General features: G+C 37.7%; 1 protein-coding gene across 1 annotated transcript in view; it reads left to right on the top strand.

Annotated features, from left to right (window-relative positions):
- The window catches only part of LOC139738809 (probable E3 ubiquitin-protein ligase HERC4), a 41,826-nt gene that overhangs the window by 1,646 nt on the left and 17,566 nt on the right, over positions 1-22,614 (top strand). The window contains exons 2-11 of the mRNA XM_071649446.1: positions 3,832-3,969; positions 5,472-5,591; positions 8,951-9,088; positions 9,437-9,571; positions 10,561-11,117; positions 12,426-12,597; positions 13,234-13,540; positions 14,186-14,287; positions 18,174-18,347; positions 18,860-19,062. Coding sequence (XP_071505547.1) covers positions 3,832-3,969; positions 5,472-5,591; positions 8,951-9,088; positions 9,437-9,571; positions 10,561-11,117; positions 12,426-12,597; positions 13,234-13,540; positions 14,186-14,287; positions 18,174-18,347; positions 18,860-19,062 — 2,046 coding nt within the window. The remainder of the gene's footprint in view (positions 1-3,831; positions 3,970-5,471; positions 5,592-8,950; positions 9,089-9,436; positions 9,572-10,560; positions 11,118-12,425; positions 12,598-13,233; positions 13,541-14,185; positions 14,288-18,173; positions 18,348-18,859; positions 19,063-22,614) is intronic.

The following is a 22,614-nucleotide window of genomic DNA, read 5'->3' as shown; positions in this document are numbered from 1 at the left end:
AGAGTTTGCAAGTCTTTTTCATGCAGTGTATAACTAGTATCATTCTTATTTGCTAGTAAGTTGAAAGTTCACACTTTCTTTGCCACTTGATATTTTCTCTGGTCCCCCAATCGCGAATTTAACCGCTCGCGAAAATGTGTGACAGCGGCAATTCGCGAAAATTTATGTACGCGAAAATTATAGCGTATACAGTATGAAGAGCGCCACTCCATCTCTGTAACACCTCCCTGACTCAGCTATTTCTTTTTCTTTTGATTGAATGCTACTTTTCCAGGTAGGAACAATTGTTGTAATGCTTTGACGCGTTGGGATATTGGCCTATAATTCGCATAATTGGCTTTCCTGCTGTTTTTTTCTACATAAAATTTAGATCTGCGAGATATGTAGGACTAGGTTCTAACACTAAGAGTTACACTTACAGAGTAACAACGCCCGTCGACGGTTAGATCTATTAACAATAGTAACAAACGTTAACTGCGACCAGCCCCAAACGCTAGTGTAGTATAACTGTGTACAAGGAGCGCCCCCGGTTAATCTAACATTAGTTATTTGTCAAATGCCGTGAACTCCAGACAATAACGTTAGATCTAGAATCTAATTACATGTCGATTGCACCATCAATTAACTGCGACCAGCCCCAATGCTACGCGTTGAACTGTGTACAAGGAGTGCTCCGGGGTTGACCATCATGCTACAATTACTGCTTTGACAAAGACAGTACGTCGCATGAGAACAACTTTATTCACTAGATTTTATACACAGCCCTGCCCTGTCACTGTACGCAAGTGTCGCTTGGCGTCTGATCGGGCTGGGCTTTAAATTGCCTCGAACGGTGGCTTTAGAGGCAACATGAAACGCCTTTTAATTTAACTTTACATTCTCAACGGACAATTTATTGTACATTGTACAATTTTGTATATTCAGTGTTCTCTCTCCTGTTTTGCACACAAATATTTCTGCACCAGATAGTTTGATGTTTCTAATGTTTTTCACATGTTTTTCCCATGTGTGAATACAATTGAGTATCTGAATATAAGAACGACCAAAGTCCATGGAAGGCCATTTCGAGTAAACTTTAAAAAAAATTATATTTTACTATGATGGGATGGCAACATTATGTATACAAATTAGAACACATATTATTATGACAATTAACATTTACATTAATTGTGGAGAGGCCATTTTGTGTGATGGACTTGGGTCGTTCTTTGAATCATATGGACTTGGGTCGTTCTTTGAATCATATGGACTTGGGTCGTTCTTTGAATCATATACAGGATATGCTGCTATATGAGATGAGAGAAGCGATGAGAGAGGGCGCTATAATATGAATGTAAACATGACCCAAGTCTGTCTTACATTCATATAAGATTTCACTCATTCATTTCAGGTACTTCTGGGGGTAATTAGGATTTGTCATTTATACACAAGATGAGTCCATGCATAAACTACAATTTCCCATGTCAAACTGAATTTGGCCAAAAATTGGACTTGGGTCATTCTTTTATTCAGGTCTTCATTTTATTTGGAGCTTGTTGCAGTTTGAGGATGTTGCACAACATGTTGCTGGCTTTTGAGGATGTTGCACAAGAATTCGAGCATGTTGCAGCAACATGCTGAAACCCCTCGTGGACCACCATGATGGGTGATTTCAAGTTCGGTGCTACATGTAGTGCTAGTGCTATTTCAACTCTTGACCGAAAGATCGGTCTGTATCTGGTCATCGGGGATATGTTCCGCGGAGACTGCATCTGGCTTCATGGATTCCCTCCTGTCTCCAGAGGAGAGTGATAACGTCAAAAAAATAAAAGACTCCTCCGGACAGACGGATCTTTCTGTCTATCTCAACTCTAGCACTTTTTTTTTTTTTTTTTTTGGGGGGGGGGGGGGTCAGGGTGTTACTGTCATGGACATAAATGTGTCTTTACACATTTGTCATGACAAAGATGTTGGTATTCAGTGTAGTTTATGATATACGAATGCAGGCAAGAAACATCCTCTTTTATGAATATGAGCTGACGTACATGTCGGGAGATCTTCATTCAGAGTACATTGTACAAGAGTCATCCAGTCTTCATTGATTAGTGAAGGTAGCTATTTTAAAGTTTCCATTGTGGACTATATAAAAGTCATCAATCACATGGCATATTTAACTGTTGTAATCTACAATGAGTGTGTTTCAAAACTGATACACTGGATGCCAGCAGGAAACCAGGCAGACCAGTGATCAACTTTGTTGACATGCTTAAGAGAGACACTGGTCTAAACACCAATGAGATAAAGACCGCAATGCTGGACAGACAAACTTGGAGTGCCATTGTAGATCGAGAACACCACTCGAATTAAGCAAGTAAGCAAGTAACTCTGCTCATAATATGGAAATGTACTCACAGATATACTTGCTTGATTTGATTTTGATTTTGATATCTATTTATTTCTCCAATATCATGACAAGCGTAATGTACAAATCCTTTTTGTTTTTGTACAAACCATACAATAGGTGAATACTTGGTGAATACAGAATATTGACAACTATTTAATAATGTGATTTGATTTGAAAGTGATTCAATGATTATACGCTGATTTCACAGACTTTTGCTAATCATTTGATTGCAATTCTCTACTTTTATGCAAAGAGATGTGACACCAAAATTATGATTAGAATGGTACATTTGTATACCGATGTGGGATACATGTAGGAGAGGAGGATTTTTGTTTCCCCCTAGCTATGATTAGCGACAATCTTAAAGGCAGCCGATCGCCATCCCTAATGGTACGTAAACTCCGAACGACCGAAGTTTGTGCATGCAATTGCGCAATGCCAGACTCGGTGCTATATCCATAAACGTGTGGGACAATGCTGCCACTGAGACACGTGTGTGTGTTTTCATGTGTGTGTACGCATCATACACAAACATTGTCACCGCGAGCTGCGGTGATTGGAGGAGAGAGGCCAGAAAATGTGTGTGTGTGTGTGTGTGTGTGTGTGTGTGCATGTGTGTGTACGCATCATACACAAATATTGTCACCGTGAGCTGCGGTGATTGGAGGAGAGAGGCCAGAAGACGCGTGGCTCTTTTGGCCTCTCTTCATGCGCATGCGCACTGAGTGTGTGCGTCCATTCGGAAGCTCACGTGGCTCGCTCGGACAGCCATTTTGGGTTAGGAGATTAGCACAGAGAGCGCTCTTGTAGCCTACGCGTTTTGTTCGCTGACCCATTGAGCCAGCGCTATTCTCATTCGGGGTCACTACATTTGATACAGAATGGGGGAGGCAGCGTGTTGCGTTCGTCTCCGTGCCGCACAAACCACTCGCCACGACTGAGTGCCTTTAAATACTGACTGCCTTGTTGAAGAACAAGACAAGCATTGTGAATGTGAACCAGAAATATTAAGCAAAAAAATAAAAATGATGATTTGAGGATACCTGCAGCCAGGATAGTTTGCTGTTAAATGTTTTCATCTAATGATATCCTGCATAATATGCTAACTTGGTCATGTCAATCTCAGGAGTTTGGAGAAAGGACATAAGATACGTAAGAAAAAGTTATCAAATCAAAATATGGTTGTATGCTGGTATTGGAGCAAAAAAAGGTAAACCTTGCAAAATTTATATAGTCAGTAGTAGTAAACAAGGTGAGAATTTTTCCATGCAGTTTTACAATTATACATAGATACTCTTTTGCAACCATGGTCCAGAGACACTACATGTACAATTAACAAATGTGACTGATTGTTTTTATAGTTCGGCAAATCACATGTTCCCTTTCTAATTGTCCTCCCCCATCACACAGGTACATAACAAATACATCTGTCCTTCATGTACATACAGTCCCATGAGTGGAAGCACTGACACCCTGGCCACCCATCGAAGGCCCCCTGTGGGACCTGCAGGGGCCATCCCAAAGAAGAACATCCCCAGTGCCAACATGGACAGGCCTCATGGATCAGGACGACTGAGACTTGCCAGGTACACTTGTACTTCTGGGCTGTTGTACATGTACATGCATGATTATATACATTGTAGAACTACATGTACCAAGGAATTTATGATAAAGTAACTCAAGGGTAAGAAACCAAAAATATGATTTACCTTAGATCTGCATGGAAGAATAACCCACCAAGTCATGGAAGGAACTTGCATGAATTTCACTTATTTTGTGAAGATCCATATTAATCAGAGTCATGTAGTGATTGAATTATTAGAATATCATGGCATTCTTGATTCACGTCTTTGTTTTTATATCTTTAATGTTATATATTTTAAAGCATTGTACATGTGCACTGAAAGGAAAAGGGAAAACAAGTCAAAATCATTAAATCTCAGCAAAATGGTATATGTAGGCACCTGCAATATTTGTTCAGATAAATCTGCAATTATGTTGTTACAAAATGGCAGTATCATTTCTCTTATTCTTATACATCAGTCAGTGTATTTTTTTGATAGTGAATACATTAATAATAATATGGATGTTTCACTTTAAGGTTGGAGATCATAACACCATGCTATGACACCAATTTTCACAAATGGAAAGGGAATCTGTCATATTACTTAAAACCATTACAGGTGTATGTCATCAAACTTGTCTAAGTGGACAAGTACAATCCTGTGGAATAGGAGGCAGTACACATGTAAATAACACACAGGTCAGCTAACAGTAAGATTCCTTCAGGGGTGTAAATGGTTATTCCATTAAATGGCTGCAACTATAAACTTATTTGAATTTTGTGGGCATATATGATAATGTATCTTTTAAGCTATTGCAATTTTAAAGATAAATCGTATACATATCAGTGCAGTTAGGTTTCTTACAGTGTACAACAGATAAGCTGCCATCATGGACAAGTGGAATCTAGCAATCTCTCATATTTTAGGGGTGTGAAGTTTTGATGTTCAGTCATAAAATGACAACAGTTTCACAGATAAACGTGTGAAATAGTTGCCTGGTAATGGTAAAATAAACACCTGCATTTTATATTAATGGTCATTATCATCATTATGTTATGTCTTCAGTGTTGTGTTCTTTATTTTCTGACTTGTTACTGTTTGTGTACTTTCATTTTGCTATTATGGTTCATATCTAAAGTATATTTCCCATAGGGAGAAGGAACATTTTACCAGTTCTGAAGTAATCTATGATATGGTTGAGCATTCAGAGGTTCTATGGTAGATGGAGTGATTGTGAATGGTGGTACATCATATTTGTCTTGATTTTTATCTATTTATATGTGTGTGTGTGTGTGTGTGTATATATATATATATATATATATATATATATATATATCTATTATTGATATTATTATTATTATTATTATTAGTAGTAGTAGTAGTGGTAGTAGTAGTAGTAGTATTACTATTACTACTACTACTACTACTACTACTACTGCTACTGCTACTACTATTACTATTATTACTATTATCATCATCATTTGTTTGTTTGTTTTTTGCTGCTGCTGCTGCTGCTGCTGCAGACAACTCTCCTCCAGCCAGCCCAAGCTAGCTGCAGCCACACGCAGAGGCTCTGTGGATGCCTTGCTTCTGGAGGGACGAGTGCGGTCAAACAGCCTTGCCAAATTGACAGATTTGAAAAGGTCAGCTCATCTTTTCTAATGCTTCTAATTACCCAGCATTTCTTTTTGTTTGTTTATATTCATTTCCATTTTCTTATTTGTGTATTTTGTTTGCTCATATACTCAGTAGCCATTGGTCATTTTTTTTTTTGTTCCTACTGCTATTTGGTAATGTTTAACAGGATGCTTCTGCCAGAGAGGAAGTATTTATGTTCATGCGTGCAGACTTTGACAAAGCAGATTTAGTGAAGTCTTGCTTAAAGTGTAGTGGAGTAATCAAGTCATCTGAGAACTTGAATAGTGGGTGCTGATGTTCCCAAGTATAGAAAGACTTCCTTCTTTTTAATGAATGTTGCATTTCATGCCACACTAATGTAGCTACCCTTTTGATTGTAGCTCAGCTGCGCCAGAGGCTCAAGTATTAAGCTATTGCAATAGACATTTCTCGTACATACAGTCTGTATGTCCTGCATAAACTTTCTTTCATAAAATTTCTTCTTGAAAAGCAACATACCACCAAACTTGGCAGGTAAGATTCCTAGGATGATGGGAGCTCATTTGTTTTTGTTTGTTTGTTTTTTCATATGAGCACAATACTCTCTCTCTATATATATATAGAAAGGTTTATTTATTGATATCATATCTCGTAGCCCAGGGGCTAAATTGTGTATAACATTACAAATGATTTCAGACAGTTACAAAATAAAGCATTTACAGGCATGATAAAAATGAGCGAGAAAATATCAAAATTACAAAAATCAATAGGTTGAGCAATATTCGGTATATGAAGCACATGGTAAGAACATATTCCACATTGGCAAAAACAAGCAGAACTATATAAAAAGTACTGTGACGACTGGTTTGCCTCAACTCCAATAAAACTACAAAACATCATACACAGGACATCAATTTTGCATAACTAATAATAACCAAAAATAAGATATTTAGAAATATGTAATTGCACAACCCCAAATATAATTATATCAACTGTTTATATATTTCATAACCAAATTTCATTTTAATGACTAATTTATCCCGTGAAACATGTATTATATTTGGGAACCCTAGCACTCTCATCCGACACCAAGACCCCGTGACCCACATTCTTCTTTAAACATCGTCCAAATAACAACATCAAATTTTTCAAAATAATTTTTCTACTTGTCCCGAAATACACATAAAAAATTCATATATCTCCATTTAGAATTGCAGAAATATAAAGAAAAATAATATTATGAGAGTGATTCTCAAGGTAAGTATCAATACGGAAGAAGTGTGGAGTAGAGATACGAGAGGAATAGAGGGAGAAAAAGAGGTAAAGATAGAAATAAGCAGATATTTGTATTGATTACATATACAGGTATACACTTAAATACACAGCCATTTGCATGTACACGCATATATAGTGTATACGAACATTTGTATGGGGGCAGAGTGAAAAAAACCCCACACATTTATGGCCTACTTAGCTCTCCCAATAGAATACATATCATGGACCACACATATAAAAATTAGAAAAATAAAAAAATACTCAGTGGTTAAGAGCGACACAATCAGAAAGGTGGCCCCCACAAAAATAAAAAAATAAAAAAAAAAATGACGGAGCAGATGGGAAGGACGGGGTAAGCTGGATAAAAGGAGATCTAGTACAGTTGAACCTCTCGTATCAAGTCGGGACCGGGGCTCATCCGGATAAGGGATTTGGCAGGATACGGGAGACTCAATGCTTTATACATGTACATATACATACACATGTACTGATGTAGCCCATTGTAGTACCACATGTAGTAATGTGTATACTGCAACCTTTTCATTGTTACACTCAGTATAAACAGACCCCAAAATAGAGGTTCGTGTTTGCAAGAATTTGGAAGGAAATTTGATGTGATGTATGTTAATCATGTTGGAAGTTATGTAATTCATGTGTGTTTGTGTAGGAGTTCTCAAGGAATTGGGAATCCCCCTTTCCTTCCGTAATTATTTAAAAAAAAAGAATCACAGCGAGATTGCGTCCGTATGATAGAGAGATCCGGATAAAGGGAGGCCGGATAAGAGAGGTTCAACTGTAAATAATTGATGTGAAGACGTACTGTACATACAGGTATACACATACATACAAACACAGTCATATGCATACACATACATAAATATAAACTTTTGTATGGGGCAAAGTGAAAAAATGACATGTTTATGTCCTACTAATATATAGAAAAATTTCCCTCCAAATTAGAGAATCTTTATTCTATTCTCCCCCCCATAAAATAGAAATGACAGAGCTAGAATACTATAAGGAAGTATGTTTGCGAGTGCAGTTTGTTCAAGTTTGTTCATGTCAGATCCAGGGATATTCTGTTGGGGCCCAGTGGGAGGAGGGGGACTGAAATGGGACGAATTTTCACACTGTCATCTTCTTCTTGAAAATGCATGGTTAAATTTGTCGCTAAAACTTGCAGGTATTATTACTAGGATGATAGAACATACACTGCAAGCACAAATGGGCACATATGTCCCCCTCCCCCAACCACCAAATTATATAATCTGTAAAAGATATTCTTTTTTTTTAAATTTTCTATAAAGCCAGAAATACATTTAATGAAGGCATTAGTGAGTGTACTTTAAACATTGTTTATTGGGGTCCAGGGATCGGCACCATAGGGTCAGTGCTAAAATTGCTTGCTATTTTTCATACTTTCATCTTCTTCTAAAAAATGCATGGTGAAATATACTACAAACTTGGCAGGTATTACAAATGTGATGTGATCACAAATGTGATGAAATATACAAATGGACACCATGTCAACATGGAGGTCCCCCAAAGCACCCAAGTTTGCTCTGTTCATATTAGGTAATAATCTGTAAGAATGTGTGAAAGGGGAACTTACTCAGTTGAACACTAGACCCACTGGGTCTCCTGTCTTCTTTATTATCTTTCCAAAGATTCAAATTTGACCATACCCATTGATAAGTCCTCGTATTAATATAGTCATACTCCTTCATCTGTAGCAAAGCTACCTATTGGATACTATGTATTGAAGTCGTACAATATTACATAATGTTTGGGCATGGGAATGTTTTGCTTATAAAATCAAAAAACAAACACAGCAATGAATAGAATGAATTTTTCTTGTCTGGTCTCATGAGATATATTTCACATGTAAGCCTTGTGTCCTGCCCAGTTGGTCCTAACCTTACCCTTAACCAGACTCCCCTTTGGATTTGTATCCCCTCACTAATGAAATTTGTTGATCTATGCTTCACGTATCAGCCACAAACATTTTGTAAATTGCCTTTAAAGACAGTCTTTAGTACTCTAAGTTTCATTTAATCTTAGTAGTTGATATACTAATGATAATGCTTTGCACTTTTCCCTCACCCAACAGAAATCTTAGTGCTAGCAACTTAGCAGCACTCTCAGACAGCAACTTGTCGGTCCAGGAAGCTGAACCTGCCAGGAGCTATGACACACCTAACACTGCAGGAGCACTGGCAAAATCCTACCTTGAGCAGCTGGTGAAAAGGTTTGCCCTAAAATTTGAGCTTTGCATTATATTTAGTTTAGTTTCATTAAAAGCTAAGTGTAATGTTAGTAATCAAACTGTAAGCTCCAAATTGCGTGTGAAAATGTGATAGTGTACGTAGTCACATCATTATTTTCCCTTGTGTGGCTCGAAGATGTATATTATACTGCTTTGCATCCAGTAACCAATTAAGTGATCTTGGTGCAATAAGATATTGTACAGTTTGTTTAAGATTTGTTACGATTTATTTCATAATAAACTTAAGAATACTATGGAGAACAACAAAAACTTTTCTAAAGTGAATAAGTCTGTATGTGATATGTTTTGTACTGTTTTTTATTGTGGCAGGTACTACTACCAGATTACTGAGGGTTGTGGCAATGTGGAGTGCCAGAATAAATTCTGCAGATCCTCCAAGGGTGCACTAAAACTTGCCCCAGACATTGCAGCCATTGTCAGCATACAGCTTGCATCCAGTCAGAGGTATGTCATTGTTTCATCATACATAGTTGCTTTTGGTTTCAATGAAAGCAGTGTAGTACAACACAATATTCTGTCTTCCTCTCTCCTGTATTTTCCTTTAATGCTGAGTGCTGAGGTGACAACAAAACAAAACAAAAACCTTTGAAACACCATGGTAATCAAACACATGATCTGAGAAAGACAGAAAAGAAGCATGATATTCAATGTTCTTAGATGTGTAAGAAGTTACCTCCTATGTGTAAAGTCAGCTGTACTGTTTCTTGCATGAGAGAACTGGTATGTCATTTTCCACTATTGTAAAAGTGGAAATTTTATGTGGTGTTGAAATTTTTGCACATTTTGTGCAACCAGAAACTAGTGCAAAAATAAAGGCACACAAATATTTCTGCTTGCCATATGTTGATGTCTTGATTCCGCGAAATTAAAAACATGCGAAACTCGTCTCACCCGGCTAAGCGTGAAAAATTAGTCGCGCATAAGTATCCACTTTTACAGTACTTCTAAGCAGGGTCTAATTTTTCTTTTTTTTTAAAACGAAGTAACTGCATTATTTCTTCATCAGAGTCATAACGAAGACACTCCATTGAGGGAAAAAAATGATGTAAGGTAGACATATTTCTATCTTTTGTCTTATTTGAGATCAGATGTCACTTTATTTTCCTGTATATGGTTAAAACAGCGTGATGACAATTCATGTCATGAATACGTGCCAGACAGTGTGTTTTGGCTCTATGTCATTTTCTCAAGAAATTAATTAAGAGAGAAAAGGATCACAAGTAAATGAAGAGAGCTTTAAGTCAAAGACCTTTTAAATAGAAACAGGACAGAACAAAGACTGTAGGGCATGTATTAACCAATGGCTATGTTGCAGTGAACACTTTATTGTCAGCCTGTTCCTCCCTATGATCATATAAACTTCAGTAAGGTATCCCTTGACACTATTGTGGTTTGTGTAACTCAGTGCCCAGTCTCTTGTCTTTGCATCACAGGCTATATTTCTGCAGTTCTGAGAAATTCATCGGCCGTGCCTTGCCTCTTAACGTCTTCCAGTCCACAAATGGTAAAGTAAAATCCTTTCTCCAGGCCCTCTACTCATCCTCCCCATTTGCCACTCTTTTTAATGATGGACCAAAGAGGGAGTCCTTAGTGACAATTGATGGTCATGTTGCTGGAGAGAGAAGACGGAAGAGCTGCCAGCAGCTTTCCTATTTGGACCATGAGGGCTTAGATAGGGGCAAGAAGGCCTTTCCAGCCAGGAAGGAGCTGCTGAAGAAACTAGTGCACAAACCACCCTCTGGGAAACATTCCTCCACTGCCGGACTGCCTACAGGTTCCCGAAATCGACAGGCCCCCGAGGGTAAGGCCTCCAACCCATCACTGCCCACCCAACCCTCGGGTTCACTCGGCAAGCTTAGAGGTGTAGGTCCAGAAGAGGTGTGCAGCAGTGGAGGGGATGTGCTGCGATGGGGGAGTGATCACAGCTTGCCAATCACTGCAGAGGCAGACATACCATGGATGAATGGAACAGTTAGCAGGAATAGAAATGGTATGAAACCCATATTGTTAGAGCATAAAATTCTCAATGTCACTATTTATTCACACATGTACATATCAAATGCATTTAGTATGGATCTTGTTGTTGTCTTGATGTTGATAGTTATGATCATATTGACTATATGTCATTTAACACAATATGTAAGTGAGGATCTGATGAGGATATTGGTGTTATTTGTAATTATGGTCACATGAATTTTATTTCATATAATGCAACTTATAGTAATTCTGTTGTTAGAGAAATATGTTTACCATCAAACAAACTTGTCAACGTTAACGAGAATTTACCTCAAATACATATATAAATTTTGATTGAGTAAATGCAGCAACATAAGAGAACACATCAGTGAAATGTGAAGAAAATGAGACAGTTGGTTCAAAAGTTTTTGTGCTGCTGGCACTGGATAAGAATCCCCCTCCTTGACATTTCACACAATAATTCTGCAATGCAAGAAGGCCTTGTCACAAGGCTTCTCGACCTTTTTTGGTTCAAGTCTCGTGCAACTTTTGAGACTAAATTTGCCATGCCCATTTTTGTATGCATGTCATCACAAAAAGGGCACAATTTTAATTTTTTTTTTCTGTACGTTTCCTTTGGAAAACTGCTCTGTCATGAAACTCACAAAAACCTGACTTTTACTACTGTTAATCACTTTGATTGCTTAATTTGATGCTAATTATGGTAGAAAAGTGGTCACTGACAATTTCTAATAAAAAAGGGGGAAAAAGTACAAAACACAAAGAAATAGATAATAAATTCCAAAAATGATGAAATACATAAGAATTGAAATAACTTTTTGAAGTTTTTAATAATGTGCAATTTTTGAATATGTTAAAACAGACATGCAACTTAAAAAAAAATAGACTCAGTGCTAGGCTAAAACAATATCTTGGGCTAAATTTGCATCCTTAATTAATAAAAACTAGAAATTGATAATTTCAACAAAGCTTAAGACACAATCTTGTAGATTACGACGCGGGTGTCACGCGTGGCATATTTCATAGGATCACACCACTGATGGCCAGATCTTTGGGGGGGGGGGGGGGGGGAGCAGAACCCTCTGATTTTGGCATAGCCAAAAAAAGCCCAGTGTGATTAGGGTTTAACATCTCACTTCAGCATATAGACCCAAAATATGTAAGGATGAAAATCATTTCAACGGTTATAGTAATGATGTTGTAAATAATGATGTGATATCACACTGAATGACTGTAGTGGTACCGGTATCTAGAGTTGACCTGGTGCGAGCAAGCATCGTGTCGTTTTCTACTTCAAATAAGTTCTTGGTTTTTGTTACAGGTCAGGTGACAGGGTCAGGTGATGATGTCAATATTGGCCATGTGAGAAACAGCTCAGGGCTATTGAAGAGTCGTAGGATGTCTGTTGACCAGGAAGATGGGCTTCATACTGCTGGACGTAGCTGTAGCCAGGAGAACTTCAGTACTCATGGAATCCAGGATAATCATTATAGGTCAGGAGAGAAAGATTTTTTTTTTTCTTTTCTTGGGGAAAGTTTGGTGCCTCTTATAGAGAAAATAGTGCCATACCAAATGTATACATATGATTTATTTTCGCTTTGAATTAGAGTGGGACCTATAATTGTAAATCCACTCTATGTTATACAATCACCCGTGTACACTGTGAGTCAACAATTACCATATTAACTGCATGCTTTTACTGACAAGAAGTGTGTCAAAAGGGGTGCCTGTCTTACACGGGAGCAGCAACATTTGTGCATAATAAAACATTCTATGTCTTATGTACACATGTACGTGTATCATCCTCAGTGTATATTTCAGTAGCAAAAGTACAAAAGGTAGCATTCTTGTGTATGTTAGATGGTACATCAAATTGATATTCCTATTTTGGAAGTTTTGAATGACAAGAAGTAGTTGTTGTAATTGAAGCAGTAGTGTAGTAAAAAGAAATAGCAGCAGCAGTATTAGTGGTATAAATAGTACCACAGTAATAGAGTAGCAGCAAGTGGCATACAGTAGGGGTACTTGTAGCAATAGCTATTAAATCTACATTAGCACATCACTTTCATATTTCTTTCCCTCCAGTCTTTTATTCAGTTTTTGTCTAAATTTTCTTGTTGTGTCTTCAGGACCAAGTCCAGTCCTGTAGGAAGTACTAGCCATGGCCTTCTGATGAATTCTGGTGGCTCAGCCCTGAGTCTTACTTCAGCCTGCACCCCTTCCTCCCTCTCCTCCAACCCCATGTCAGTGAGCCCCATCCCCAGTCCATGTGCCAGTCCTGCCTTCAGCCCAGCCCCCAGCCCACTGCGGCTCTTGTCAGACCAGGAGGCTCTGGAGGAAACCGAGGACCTGAGGGAGTTTGAGAGGTCGCTATCCCTGGAGCTGGACTCGGGCAGGGAGTTTGCCCTCACTCATCTTACTCTGGGCATGCTGCAGGTGAGTGCCTTGACTTCACTCAAGCCTGATATAAGTATAAGTTTGGTTCTAGGGCAATTACTCCCCTGGACATATACCCCAGACCCTTTCCCTGACCCTAACCCTAATCCTTATCCTGAACCTAATCCTAACCCTATCCCAAACTCTAACTCAAAACCTAACCCTAACTCTAATCTTTGCTGTAAACTTATAACTAATCAGTACAGTATTTAGTTTGGGATAATTGCCATGATGATGGCCCTGATGCAGTTAGTTTTCTGCTGAGAATGGCCCAGGTTCTGAGATAGGCAGCAGGGTACAAGAATGTCTAATACCTGCACTTTGTGCACAACCCTGTCCAGTGGATCAATGTTGGTCAGGCCTCACATCCTCATTTCATCCCTGACATGTTCAGACCAAGTTTTCCTTGGTCTTCCATGTCCTCTGGACCTTGGAATCAGCATACTCAAGACTGTGCTAATACACAATGTGGCACTCAGTAATTGACCTTCTGTTTATTTCAGAGTTAATTACTGCAAGGATTCATTGTGCAATTAGTGTTATGCATGTACAGGCGGAGCCAAGTCAGACCATTTACGTGTGATGAAGTCATGACGATGTCCCACTGTAGACACTGCTAATCTCTCTGTTCCTATTTGCTTTCAGAGCATCATCAATCAATACAAAGAATGCGATGACGATGCCTTCCTGGTCAACACAATCCGCACAGTCTTCATGTCTGATGCTGCCCTTAATGCAAGCTTCAAGGTATTTAAAGTCCCTGCCTCCCTCTTTTTTTTTCTCACTTACACTTTGCAGATTTTATGTTTATACAACTTTAATGGCATTTAACCCCAAGAAAACATTTAGTTGTCATGTGATCAATAACAACAGATCTTTTTCAAAAAATTGTAAAAGTGAATAGATATGAATAAAAGCTGTTTATTATGAATGTCATTATGTCATCTAACCTGAGATCTATACATATGCTGTGGTCATATAAATCCAAAATAATTCAGATTCCCAATTCAATTCAATTCAATTCAATTCAATTCAATTCAATTCAATCTTTATTTCCGATTCAATGTATAAATATAAAATACATGTAAATATGAGCATGTTGTACAAAAGTGTACATATAAATACAGTGACAACATTGACAAAACAGGAAAAGATTATGAAAAAGAGAAAAAAAAAATAGGGAAAACAGATAGCATATAGGTACATAGAGAACACAAGCTCATTAACATTGTGTGTGCAGTTAATCAGAAAATGGTACATGTATAGAAAGCCAGAATAGGCTTGTTATGTTGCACATACCCCACGATATGATCATTATAAAATATAACTAAAAAATGATATGTACCAAATTAATCACAACAAAGAATATACTTTAGAAAACAACATCATACAAATAAAGAATAAAAAGAAGACCCATTATCCATATCCAATATATCAATACTTACTAAGCAACATTTTCTTATACTGTTTTTTAAAAATATTATTACACTGTATATTAAGTTTGCTCAAATCTAAAGTATTCCAATAAACAGGACCAGTATGACGTAACGAATATTTACATTTGTCAGTTAAGAAACGCCATCAATGAAAATGATCTGACGATCTTGTATAATAATTATGTACATCAGAGTTCAAACAAAGCATATTTTGTAAGTAAGGTGAAAGAGGTTTAGCATGATAACGTTGCATAAAAGAACATATATGCATTTTATTCAAATCTTGCAATTTAATGGTGTGTAATGATTTTTAAAATTTAGATGTTGGAACTCTATAATCTGATTTTGTACAAATTCAAATTGCTTTCTTTTGAAGTAAGAAAAGTCTTTGAGTTTGGTAAGAATACTTATTTTCCCAGATAGAATTACAGTGAGATAAAACAGATAAAATATAAGCATTATAAAGAGTGAACAAATTATAACCTGGCAAATCCTATTTCAGTCGATTTGAAATTCCAATAAAACGAGAAATTCTTGTACAAACAAAATCAATATGATCATTCCAACTCAACTTACTATTTAATACAACACCTAAAAAATTTACAGATTCATAAAATTTCAAACGTGTTTCACCAATTTTCAAAATCATATCATCAGTATCATACTGCATATGGCATTTATGAGAAGAGAGAAAAAAACAGGGGTAATGTTACAACGTATGGGTAATTCTGTGAAGTTGGGGCACAAAGTGTGACATTTTAGCATAACTCAATACTACTTATGCTATACATATATTGTTTATAGGCTTTACATTTGAATTGAGACCATACATTTTCCTGGAAATTTTGTGCCATTTAGATTCAATTTTGATGAAGTTATAAAAACGATATGTAACGGTGTCCTGTTGCATCGTGACGTGTCCATGTGGCATCGTGATAGTAAAAATCTGGTCCTAAAAGACAAATTGATGCAATTAGCTTGACCAAAATTTGATATAATATGCATAAGTACAAGATTAGTCAGATAGCTAAATATCTTAACTCTCCTTTCTACAGTTTTACTTTTACAAGAAAATTACACAATGTGTCACTATGCTACGCGGTGTCCACCAAATGTCACAAAAAAGGACACCGCATAGCATCATGATACATTTTGTAATTTTCTTTTAAAATTAAAACTGTGTACGGGAAATTTGAGATATTTAGCTATCTCATTAATATCTTGTAAATATGCATATTGCATCAAATTTTGGTCAAGCTAATTGCCATAATTTGTCTCTTAGGACCAAATTTTAAAATATCACGATGCTACATGGACACGTCACAATGCTACAAGACACTGTTACATATTGTTTAATAACTTCATCAAAATTGAGTCTGAATGGCACAAAATTTCCAGGAAAATGTGTGGCCTCAATGCAAACCTATATGTAAAGCCTACAAACCATAAATGTATAGCATAATTAATATTGAGTTATGCTGAAATGTATTTTTTAAATATCACGATGCTACATGGACACTGCCCCAACTTCATGGAATTACCAATATACATTTTCGAAATTTGTCAGCAGTGACATGCATGGTTTCTAATGTCATCAGAGTTTGTCCAAGTCTTTTTTGCTGTGTATTGTTCTTTTGATCGTCTTCCCTCTGGTGGCAGTAGCAGAACAACTATTCTTCCATCAGTGGACCACACTTCCTTTACCTTGTGATGACCCTTTGCGGCCCGCAGGAGTTCCTGATTGGTGCTCGTCAGAGCCTCATCTACAATATGCCCATGCCAGTCCCTTTCAGCTTCCTCCGAGCGCGAAGAACCGCACTGCGCATGCGGTATGAGCAGAACTTGGCGATGATAGCGCGAGGCTTCCTGACATTTGCGTTGGCTGATCCCGTGCGTGGGTCCATCGTGTTGTTCCTTGGAGCGATGCGATTCGATCGGTCAAGATTGGCCATTGTCAGGGGAATACCAAGGTGTTCAGAGAGAGGCTAATTGGCAGATGACCTCATCGGTGTTCTCGGCGTCACTCTTTCACACCATAAAACTTCAAACAATTGTGCCGCGAGTATTGTTTGGCTTCGTTCATGGCGAGTGTCAGATTGTTTATGGACGTTGCCTGGGCATCGACAATGCCTGTTAGCCTCTTTATCTCAGCTGCCTTGGCATTCTGAGACGTCTCAAGCTCCAATGATTTCCCATCGACGTGTTCTGATCGTTCCATTATGGCCGCATTGGCTTTCTCAAGCTCATCTAATCGTTGAATGAACTTCGTGATGTGTGTGTCAATAGCCCTTTCAACGGCGCTCTCGATGGCATCTAGAAAAGCTCCGCTTTTGAGGTAGTCCTCAACCGCCTGAAGGGCTGCTGCTTCCGCGGTAGCTTTCGCTTTGGCCGACATTTTGAAAATTAGTCACCAGTTCGTTTCAAGGCTACGGCAGAGATACCAAAAGTATTACAAATGCATCACAGTTGCCCAAAAAGTGCAAATTACAGGGTTCTTGGGAGCTCACATCGGTATCACGCACACATGGCTATGTAGTTCAGTAGACTGGCTTATAAGCTAAGTTATATTCATCTGTTGCCGATCACATTCCCAATATTTAAAAATGAAGGTCATGACATCTGTTCAGTTACAGTAAGAGACAGCAGGCACCTCGCAAATAATGCACACCGACACATTCCATGAGTGTAGGTTTATCAGTTTAGAACATCGCAGTCACGGAGATGAGTATAATATAAATATCAATGTTACCTCATTTTGTCAGTGCTGACGAGAGCTTACGTGTCCACACTTGGTTACGCATGGAACTACATACAGTCTGATGTGTAGGAGATATGTGTAGACACTCGGGTTCCATCAGACACTTTACTTGGCCATTTTGCTTCTTCTGGGTACCAGAGATTTTCTTTTCCAACGAGAAATGCTTTCCTCCTCTGCTCTTTATACTTTCCACTATTTCAGGTAAGTATGTTTTCTATTCTCCTCTCCGCAAGCTGATTTTTTTTAGTAAGAAACGAGTGTTTCCCATCTCTCGTCTCCCGTCTCCCGATATGTGATATAGGTACTGATATGTACATGGCACCGTGTTTTACATTATTAGAGAGATTCCATTCTCAAATGGTTCCTCTATTGTCTGTACATGATACTGTAGAATGGTCTATTCATTGATTCCCAACTTTGTTATCATGTTTCTTTGAAGGTTGATGAAAGGGACCCAAACAGTTCACTAGATCTGCAGGCTGTGCGAATGGCCTTCAGTCTCTTGTCAGGCCTTCAGCCCAAGGACCGCTTCATGACTGTTCTGGCCAATGCCCTAGAGATCCTCTTGATGAGACTAGATCAGACTCTGATCCAGCCCCACCAGATCAACCAGGTCAGGCACTTGAGCTAAAGTGCTTCAGCATTTTATGGGTAGTGCAACAAAGTAACAATAAGTGTGAGAATTCTCCATTTTTCTCTTGAAAGCATTATAAGACATACTACAACTAGTGGTAATTTGGAACAAGCAGACTGAAGGAATGATTTTTTGAAATACATTGTGCTTTTACTTTAAGATAATGATTTTCAACTGAAGGGAGGCTCAATACTTTGTTTTGGTGATTTGATAGTGCATTATCACTCAGACTAACTAATTTGGACAAGTGAGATACTAGGTTGGATCTAAACATGCAGAGTTGTGGAAACATTAGAATGTACATGATGCATCATAAAGTGAATATCATCACCTTGTTTTTGTGTGACATAAGTTGTTGCGATACAATCCATTGCTAAAAAATGTATTTGTACCTCATTTCTCTCATTCGTAACCAAGAGATCTCTAAATGATTAGTGCCCTAGAGAAGTGGTGACATCATTAATTGTCAACATTCTATTTTGCTTTTCTAGCTTCTCATTGTGCTTGAGTGCCCGCTCCTGGAGGTCCATTTTGATATGGTACAGGTTTTGTGCCGGCTGCTAGCCAAACATCTGACCCCTGGTGCCAGGTCTGCCCTTGTTGATGCCCTGGCTCTCTTTAAGAGGGACCGGTTCCAACGCATTCTCCGCATTATGCAGACCCACATGGTGTCCATGATAAGACCAAAGCACGGGTATGTCTCACCAATAGTACAAGAATAGCTTTCCTTCCCAAAGCATCATTGCACAAGCAGAGGTGAACTCATCACAGTAGATAATATAGTCAGGTCGCTTAATGTCAAAATTTGGGCTTACCGTTACAGAGCGGATAATAGCACCAAATTTGGAGAGGTGATCCCCTAGGACCTACTCATTGATATTAGAGTAGGAGCCCTCCGGAATTTTTCGATTTTTAGGGTGAAAAAGCTGAATTTTGACATTTCTTTATAATATAATATATATACTGTATTGCGGAAGTAATAGTCAGGTCGCTTAGCGAAAATAACCATTATACGGCAGATAAAAGCATCAATTTTTTTTTTTCTCACACGGATTCCTTGAGGACTATTAAAAAATATTTGAGTAGGAGCCCCCCGGGATATTTGTAGAAAAACACTAAAAAGATCAAATTTCAAAATGGCCGACACTTAATTGGCAAAACCTTCACTTTTCATGTCATATGGGTGATACGATGACAATATATTACATTTGTTTTTGTATTTTTGGTTTGCTTTAGAACCTTGGCTTGAACATTGCGTTAGGAGCATTATATTCTTGTATAAGGTGAAGTCTCTGAACTGCTGGGGGAGGGGTAGGGCAAAAGGGGCGGGACCCCCCCCCCCCCCTTTTTAAAAAATGGTTGTTCGGTTGTTCTTTTGCGTGCTTACGCGGGGGATAAAAACATGAAATTTGGCGCACAGATTCCTTGAGGACTAGGAAACAATATTAGACTAAACACACACACACACACACACACACACACAAGATCAAATTTCAAAATGGCCGACACTTATGGCAAACCCTTCACTTTTCATGTGACATTACTTCTAGATAGGTGATACGATCACGATGACAATATTAGTATATATCTTTATTTTTGGTTTGGCTTAAAACCTGAATTTGGACATTACGGTTGGAGCATTGTTTATATTCTTGCGTAATGTAAAGTCTCTGAACGGCTGGGGGAGGGGCAGGGCAAAGGGGGCGGCCCTCAACTTAAAAAGTGATGGTTCGCTTGTACTGTTGCGTATTTTTTATCGTCTTGCTTTATACACGGCGGATAGACGCATCAAATTTGGCGCACGGATTTCTAATTAGAGTAAGAGTCCTCCTGCAATTTTTAAGGAAAAACACACACACACACACACGAAATCAAATTCCAAAATAAATCAATTCACAACAGATCTGAACTTATATGTTATCACATTTCCTTAGTCAAGTTGCCTCATGTCAACATTTGGGCTTACCGTATAGTTAGAGCGGATAAAAGCACCAAATTTGAAAAAGGTGATCCCCTAGGACCTACTCATAGATATTAGAATAGGAGCCCTCTGGAATTTTCCAATTTTTTAGGGTGAAAATGATGAATTGTAATATGTCTTTATAATATGATATATATACTGTATTGCGTAAGTAATGGAATGTGATAATATATAAGTTCAGATCTGTTGTGAATTGATTTATTTGTCATGGAACTGAAAACATAAAACCAAACTTGAGACCATGATTAACATCAAAGCATCTGAAACATGGAGCATGGTAGAACTAATTACTGATCAAATATTATATACATATATCATATACTAATCAAATATAACGCATACAGTTTAAACAGACAGAAGATAGTTTCTAGAATAAACAGTTTTCCTATTCAGTGGCGGATCTGGGTGCATGGAGGCGCACCGGGCAAACCCCTTCTATTCTTTGTTAAAACAAAGAAATAAAAAGAAAAAATGGAGGGGGAGGGCATGCGCCCACTTTGATTTTGTAAAGGCACCCCTCCCCCTCACGGAATTCCTGGATCCACCCCTGCTACTCCCATGCTCTGAGACTCTTAGAATCATTTTGCACTGAAATAATTTTTGAGTGCAGTAAGAGTTATTTGTGGATACAGTGCACTCCCGTTATGACGAACGCGGTAAGAATTTTTGTAACAAGTAAGTAAAAAATCAGGTCCCAAAACTCTCATATTTTGCCCTTCTCTCCCCCAGTATACGCAAGAGTATAATGCTCTTAACGTAATGTTCAAGCTAAGGTTCTAAAGCAAACCAAAAATACAAAAACAAATGTAATATACTGTCATCGTATCACCCATATGACATGAAAAGTGAAGGTTATGCCAATCAAGTGTCGGCCATTTTGAAATTTGATCTTTTGAGTGTTTTTCTACAAAAATCCCGGAGGGCTCCTACTCTAATATTGTTTAATAGTCCTCAAGGAATCCGTGTGAAGAAAAAAAATGATACTTTTATCTGCCGTGTAATGGTAATTTCACTAAACGACCGACTATTACTTACGCAATACAGTATATATCATATTATAAAGAAATATCAAAATTCAGCTTTTTTACCCTAAAAATCGAAAAATTCCAGAGAGCTCCTACCCTAATATTGTTTGATAGTATTAAATTAATCCGTGTGAAAAAAATTATGCTTTTATCCGCCGTGTAATGGTAATTTCACTAAGCGACCTGACTATTACTTACGCAATACAGTATATATATATCATATTATAAAGAAATATCAAAATTCAGCATTTTCACCCTAAAATCGAAAAATTCCAGAAGGATCCTACTCTAATATTGTTTAATAGTCCTAAAGGAATCCGTGAAAAAAATTGATGCCTTTATCCGCCGTGTAATCATAATTTCACTTAGCGACCTGACTATTACGTACGCAATACAGTATACATATACATCATATTATAAAGAAATATCAAAATTCAGCATTTTCACCCTAAAAATCTAAAAATTCCAGAGGGCTTCTACTCTAATATTGTTTAATAGTCCTAAAGGAATCCGTGAGAAAGAAACGTTGCTTTTATCCGCCGTGTAATTGTAATTTCATTAAGCGACCTGACAATTACTTACGCAACACAGTATATTTATTATATATCATATTATAAAGAAATATCAAAATTCAGCATTTTCTACCTAAAAATCGAAAAATTCCAGAGGGCTCCTACTCTAATATTCTTTAATAGTCCTAAAGGAATCTGTGTGAAAAAAATTGATGCCTTTATCCACCGTGTAATGATAATTTCACTAAGCGACCTGACTATTACGTACGCAATACAGTATACATATACATCATATTATAAAGAAATATCAAAATTCAGCATTTTCACCCTAAAAATCGAAAAATTTCAGAGGGCTTCTACTCTAATATTGTTTAATAGTCCTAAAGGAATCCGTGAGAAAGAAACGTTGCTTTTATCCGCCGTGTAATTGTAATTTCATTAAGCGACCTGACAATTACTTACGCAACACAGTATATTTATTATATATCATATTATAAAGAAATATCAAAATTCAGCATTTTCTACCTAAAAATCGAAAAATTCCAGAGGGCTCCTACTCTAATATTCTTTAATAGTCTTAAAGGAATCTGTATGCCAAATTTGATGCTTTTATCCGCCGTGTAACGGTAATTTCACTAAGCGACCTGACTAATAGGGGCACATCGTGCCAAGTATGCCACAGTATTAAATGATTCTAATGCTACCAACATTAGTAGTAATTCAGATCT

This window comes from Diadema antillarum, unplaced genomic scaffold (assembly GCF_040938485.1).
Source record: "Diadema antillarum isolate AM-2024a unplaced genomic scaffold, OU_Dant_1.0 seq00000768_RagTag, whole genome shotgun sequence".
Classification (NCBI taxonomy): Eukaryota; Metazoa; Echinodermata; class Echinoidea; order Diadematoida; family Diadematidae; genus Diadema; species Diadema antillarum.
Note: the sequence above shows the minus strand (reverse complement) of the source record. Positions and strands in the feature narration are given on the sequence as shown.